The sequence below is a fragment of the Loa loa genome (genome assembly GCF_000183805.2).
Source record: "Loa loa unplaced genomic scaffold supercont3.263, whole genome shotgun sequence".
In the NCBI taxonomy this organism is placed as follows: domain Eukaryota; kingdom Metazoa; phylum Nematoda; class Chromadorea; order Rhabditida; family Onchocercidae; genus Loa; species Loa loa.
The window spans coordinates 22,496-29,512 of NW_018108443.1; the positions used below are offsets into that span (position 1 = coordinate 22,496).

The 7,017-nt window shown below is 21.9% G+C and overlaps 1 protein-coding gene across 1 annotated transcript; it reads left to right on the plus strand.

The window, feature by feature from the left end:
* Positions 1–1,829: 1,829 nt before the first annotated feature.
* LOAG_11278 (hypothetical protein) lies at positions 1,830–6,659 on the plus strand (the record flags this gene model as incomplete). The annotated part of the gene is made up of 7 exons (XM_003146800.2): positions 1,830–1,976; positions 2,420–2,550; positions 2,819–2,921; positions 4,314–4,402; positions 4,656–4,827; positions 5,506–5,737; positions 6,418–6,659. 7 exons carry the CDS (start codon positions 1,830–1,832, stop codon positions 6,657–6,659), a joined length of 1,116 nt encoding a protein of 371 aa, XP_003146848.2.
* Positions 6,660–7,017: the final 358 nt, after the last annotated feature.

Sequence of the window (7,017 nt, forward strand, 5' to 3'; positions counted from 1 at the left end):
CGAAATTTTGAAAAAAAAGTTAACTTTTATAGAAATAAAAAATAGAAAATCTTATAACATAAATTTTAATTTATCACTTAAATGAAAATGTTAGTATAAACTCAAATTTAGGAAAAGAAAAAATAGGGGAAAAAAGAGGGAAATAATAAATGTAGCAATATGCAATAACTTTAATTCATTTATAAAAGATACTGAAATAATTAAGTAATTTAATAATTAATTAATGAATTTTTGTGAAAAAAATGATTGCAAATATAGCCATGATGAATTGTATTCTCATTATACTCATTATAAGCGCTGAAATAATTAACAAACAATGATTAATTAATGATACAAATTGTATTTTTGTCCAAGCAACATTTATTTGTTAATTATATTGCAAAATATCTTTCACATTAAGAAGAATTAAAATTTTATTTTTATTTTTGGTTACTATTATAATGTTTGAAAATTTGAGCAAAAAAATTTCAGAAATTTATAAAATCGGAATTTTTTACTGAAATAATTTTTACAGAAAAAAAAAGTATTCCTTCAACATTTACTATTTTATATATGAAAAAGTTATATTTGGTTAAGTAATAATAGTTTTTGCATAAATTTGTCCGTAAAGAAAAAAAAATTTATTTCTTTTTTCTAAGCAAAAGAAAAAATAGTAAATGATATCATTGAGGAGATAAATATATTCACAGGCATTTATCTGAAGCTAATCTTTAATATGACACTTTTAACAGGATTATTATGCTTCTGCTATTTTGTTTTCCTTTCTTGTTAGCCATTTCTTCAATCATATCAACACCTTTTCCTGAATTTTATTTTCATATTTTGATTAATATTATCAATGGAAATATTTAAATTGATATATTTTTGGATTCTACATCAACAAAAATATCCGATAAACAAGCTACCAAAATAATGAGCATCAAACTCTCTCATTATTAGGCAAGTCAAAATTATCAGTAAAATCATTATGATAATAACAATAATGATAATGATAATGATAAAGTTTGTTGTATTTTGGTTAATAATTTATAAATGATCAAAGTTCTTTAAAATTTTCAGAGTAATTTATTCAGCATATTTCAACATTAAAAAATTTTTTTTAAATCATTGATTTCTCTTTTTTTTCTTAAATTTTTCCTCTGTAATTTATTTAATCATCGTTATTTAAGATCGAAAATAAGCAAGGAAATTATTTTCCTGTTTAAATTTTAATGCTTTTAAAATATTCGCTTTAACAAATTATCGAAATTTGAAATGATATATTTGAATACTACGGAATTTTGCATTACTTATAGCAGAAATTTAAATTATTCTCACTTAATAATAATACGTGTATTCTTACGTATCACGTATGCAATTCACGTGTATTTCATTCATTTTATTATAATATGTTACATTTTCAATAAATCGCTTGTTTTTTTTCTGCCTAAATTTTAAAATTAAAAACAAAGAAAAAAACAAAACTTTGGAACATTTTTTCATAATATCGTAAAACTGAAATATAAAATTTAAGAATCGAATTACATCCAATCATCAAATGTATCTTCTGATCAATTGGAATATATTCACCTACAAATCAATGCTATCATCTCTATTGAGTACAATTATTTCCATCGTTATTCTACTTGATAAAGTAAAAATGAATTCATTAATTAGTCTCTTTTCTTTACACTTAGATGGTAAAAATCAATCAATACGATGTGTATCTTTTAATAATTAAAAAAAATCTAAAATTAATTATTAGCTAATGTTATTGCTACGGTTGGTTGTATTTCTTAATGAGATATTATCATTTAAGAATAAAAAAAAGTAAAGAAATTACTTTAATTATGTTTCAGGTAACTGCTCGACGTCAAAAATGTCCGGAAGGATTCCGGAAGGAAGATGCTATTATACAAAAGTTAATGGAAAATTATACCAAAATATTGCCTGAAATTGATGATGCTGTACAAGTAGATATTGAAATCCATGTACAGGTATAGTTCTAATTAACATTATAATTATGGTTTTAGCAAAATGTTTAAGAAAAAAATTAATGATCAATCATTAATCTATTCTGATCTGATCTGATCTGATCCGATCTAATCTGATCCGATCAAAATATTCGATAAACTCAGATATTTCTGTTCATTAATGATCATTGCAATAAATCAGTCTATTATTTTTTGCAATTATAATTTACTTGATAAATTTTTGCTTTATTAAAAAAAAACATTTTAACTTTTATTTGTTAAACATTTTACTAGTTCAATTGCATATTGCATGCACTAATATTTATTGCATGATGCATGCAATTAATGTGCACGTTTGCAATACAAATATTCACTCTTAATTTCTGATGGTAATTAATTTGAAAAAGAAAATAGAATTAAATATTCAAAATTTCTAGTAAAAAAAACAAAGAAGACGAAAATTTCAGGATGTTTCAGCATTAAATGAAATTACAGCTGATTTTAATGTTGATATTTTATACACTCAATTATGGAATGATCAATCATTAAGTTTTACTAATTACAATCCTTGCAAACGAAATATAACAATGGATTCAAAGTAAGTTAATTAATGAAACTATTCAAAAAGCTTAAAAATACTTCAATTATATATGATTAAACAAAATATTATTACATCTAAACTAAAAAAAAAAAATGGCATTGTTGTTTTATTTTAATTTTTTTTCGCAATAATTAATTGAAATTCATACTTTGCTAATTAGCAATTATTAATACCGCTTCAAAGATTTGCTTTAATTTTGCATGGGAATCATTTTTAGGTTGTAAATTTATTTTGAAATCAAAAATTTTAATTAAAAATCAAACAGGTTCTTATCACATATATGGACACCCAATACCTGTATAATTAATGCAAAACGAACAGTGATACATGCTTCACCCACTGATAATATTATGGTTATCTTATATGAAGTAAGCATATTTACATTTGTTTTGTAAATAATAAATTTGCATTTGAAGATAATTTAATTTGAAATTTGAAAAAAAGATTTGAAATTGAAAGATTTGATTTGAAGAAGAAAGGATCATTTGAAGAAAGATTCATCTGTTGATGGGCATTCAAGTAATGACCATTAATTAAGCTTACTTCTGGCCGATTTAAATCGGATTTAAGATTTCAATCCTGATTAGCACAACTATTATTAAACTTATTAGCTTAATTTAATCAGCCTCCCATTTTAGCATTTTTTTTCTTTCTACTTCAATCATTTAGAAATATTTTTATAAAATATTTTCAATTAACTTTCTTCATGTTAAATGCTTAAATTTGGCGAAATTTTAAGAAAACGGTAAAACTTGATATGGAAAAAAAAATTGGAAAATTGCATTTTCAAAAATTTAACGATAAATTTGCATTTTTATTTTTATAACACTCACTTTTCCATCTTTTGTTACCAAAAAAAAAGTTTTCGAAATTTCCGAAATTCAAAACGTTTCAAAAATTTAGCATGAAAAATCCAAAATACTGCAAATTTTTTCTAATCAAGAAATAGAATTTCATAAAATTTGCAAGTTTACATTGTTTAAGTTAAATTTTCTTTGTAAAATTTATCACACATTGTTAAATTAATATTTTTCTAATTTTTCGTTTTGAAAATTGTTATCAAATTTGAAATAATTGTTTTCTTATTTTTAATAAATTATCTCATTTCATTTTCAATATCACTAACGCATTCAAAAAAAAGGTGAAATTTTTAATCGAAAAAGTTATGCCAAATCAATTATTAATTCATTTTCGCTCATTGAATTTTGATTAGCATTCTTTTTTTCAAAAAATTCTTTTTATTTTCCTCCAAAATATTTAAAAAAACATGGCGAAATCGGTAATGCAAAACTTACGAAATTATTGATTTTTGAATTTAAATCCACCATACTTTTTTTCTTTTTTTCGCAATTAATTTACAACAATTATTGATTTAAAAAAAGAATGTTTTGAAGATAATTATAAAATTTGGATCGAAATGAGAAAATGAAATGATTTTGAATTTAATTATTTTGAATTATAAAACAGAATGCTAAATTATAAAACAGAATTTAATTATTTTGAATTATAAAACAGAATGCTGGAATTATTTTTCAATAACTAATAACAGCTATGTACTTATATACACTTATATATATATATATGAAATGAACACATAACTAAAATAAACTAATTAGCAATTAAATCGCAATGAATTAAAAGATTTAAGAGGAAATTTAAAATGATGATAAGAAATAATTGACTTTTAATAATTTTATTTTAAGGCCATTCGAGAATGAAATAAATTGTTAAAACTTATTTTTAAATTATTTAATTTTTAGAATGGTACTATATGGGTCAACTATCGAATGTCTGTAAAGGCGCCTTGTGATCTTGACTTAAGGATATTCCCTTTCGATATTCAATCTTGGTAGTAAACAAATTTCCGACAACAAAATCTTTTTTGTAATCAATCGTTAGAAAATATTAAATCATAAAATTTGATCCGATTTTTCTTTTTTGAACAAATAATTGAAATATTCTGGAAAAAAGAAAACTTCCTGAAAATTCGAATCAAAAATTTAAAAAAAAAATGAAGCAAAAAATGAAGGTAAAATTCAAATCAGTAAAATTGTTTTTATTTTTATTTCTGTTTAGTTTTAATTTTTGTTTTATTCTTTCAGTGCGTTAAGATTTGAATCATATTCACATAACAATGATGAAGTAATATTACGATGGATGGATAATGCGATTACATGGATGAAACCGGTTCAGTTACCGGATTTTGATTTAGTCTCTTATAGGATAATTAATGAAACAGTACTTTATCCAAATGGCCATTGGGATCAACTTCAGGTAAATATTAGTAGCAAAGAGGATGAAAATAATAATGTTACAATGTTATTTTTTATAATTATTGTAATATTCATAAATTTCCTCTTACTTCAACCAAATTTTCTTTGAATAAAATTTTAACTTAATTGCTAATTAAATGAGTAAATAAGTAACATACAGATAAATAAATAAACAAATATATAAATGGATATCATTTTGCATCACATGATTAACATTATCGAGTTCATTTTTTAATACCAATTTTCAATTTCTTGTTTTATTTTTTAATTTCGAATTTTTTAAGCCAACAATTTATTACATAAAATTTTTTAATGGATGACATCAGTTATATGCATATATGTAAAGAAAAAAAAATTATAATAAGTAAGCATATAGTTAATGTAAAATATACGAATTACATTAAATTAAATTAAATCACAAATGCAAAATTGACAAATTGTAGTCTGATATATAAATAAATTGAAATAAATTAAACAAAATCACAATTGCAAAATTGACAAATTGCATTTTAATATGCAAAGTTGAATTAAATTGAATTAAATTAAATCAGATTAAAACTGAATTAAATTAAATTAAATTAAATTAAATTAAATCATAATTGTAATACTAACGAATTGTAACATAAATACAAGCATATTTAATATTTCATTATATTATTTAACAAGCTTTTTTCTTTAGGTTATTTTTACTTTTAAACGACGCTATGGATTTTATATCCTTCAAGCATATATACCAACCTATTTAACAATTATTGTAAGTTGGATTAGCTTTTGTATGGAACCTAAAGCATTACCAGCACGTACAACGGTTGGTGTGTCATCGCTTCTTGCTTTGACATTTCAATTTGGTAATATTCTCAAAAATCTTCCACGGGTTTCATATATTAAAGCAATGGATGTTTGGATGCTTGGTAAGTGGAATTTTAGTTTTTTTTTTGCGAAATAATAAAAATAAAAGTAAATTTAAAAAAAACAAAAAAAATGTTATTGTTCTTTGTAAAATAAAAAAAAAAATTTAATGACTAAAATTAAAATTCTTTTTTCAACACACAAAAGGAAAAAAAATAGAAGTGACTTAATGTATTATTTGAATTTTTTATTCGAATTATTCAATTACAAAATTTTTGTTATATTATTAAAACATTTAATTTGGATAAATTTTGAAAATAAATTTTAATAAATTTTGAATTAATATTTTTGGAAATGAATATTAATAAATTTGAGCAAATTTAAAAATAAATACCAATAAATTAGAATAAATATGGAAATCAATTTCAATATTACGATAAATTTAGAAATGATTTTCAACAATTTAGGGTAAATTTAAAAATAAATTTCAATACAATAAATTAGGATAAATTTGATGATAAGTTTTCAAGAAATTTGGAAATAAATTCCAATAAATTTGGATAAATAAATTTGGAAATAAAATTTTAATAAACTTGAATAAATTCAATAACATGTTTGAAAGAATTATTTGAGCAAATAAATTTTAGTATTAGGAAAAATTTAAAAATAATTTCCAATAAATTTTCAAAAAAAAAAAAAATATATTGCATTACCAATTATCATTGTAATGTTTTTTTTTTAGGTTGTATTACTTTTGTTTTTTGTACAATCGTTGAATTAGCATTTGTATGCTTCGTTACGCGATGTTTTCGTAGAAATTTATTAAAAAAAAAAGCTGAAAAACGAGGGCGACATCGAAAGCGGCCAATTGACCAACCACAACAATTATGCATACGGTCATCATCATTAAGCCTTAATGGTATTTTTCATCATAGTAGCAGTTATACATCAACAAATAAGACAATATCATCAGAGGAAGGTTAGCTGTAATTTTTTTTTTTTAAATTATTTCCTTTCTAATTAATTCCTCCTCCTTTTTTCTTTCTTTCTTTTTCATTCATTTTCATTAATCTTTTTTTTTTTTATTACAATTATCACTTATTGATTAAAACACTAAATTGTACAATTTAATTTGATCAGAAATTTATTTCCATTCATATTATTGTTTATACAAAGAAAGGTAAACAGTAAATAGAACTTTCATTAATTATTTTGTTTTGAATTTAATTTTTCTTTTTTCTAATTATCATAAAATTTGTTCATTTTTCTTTTTTTCTTCCACCTTACTCATTATTTTGACCATTCATTTTGATGAAACAAAAAAAAAAAAAAAAAAAAAAAA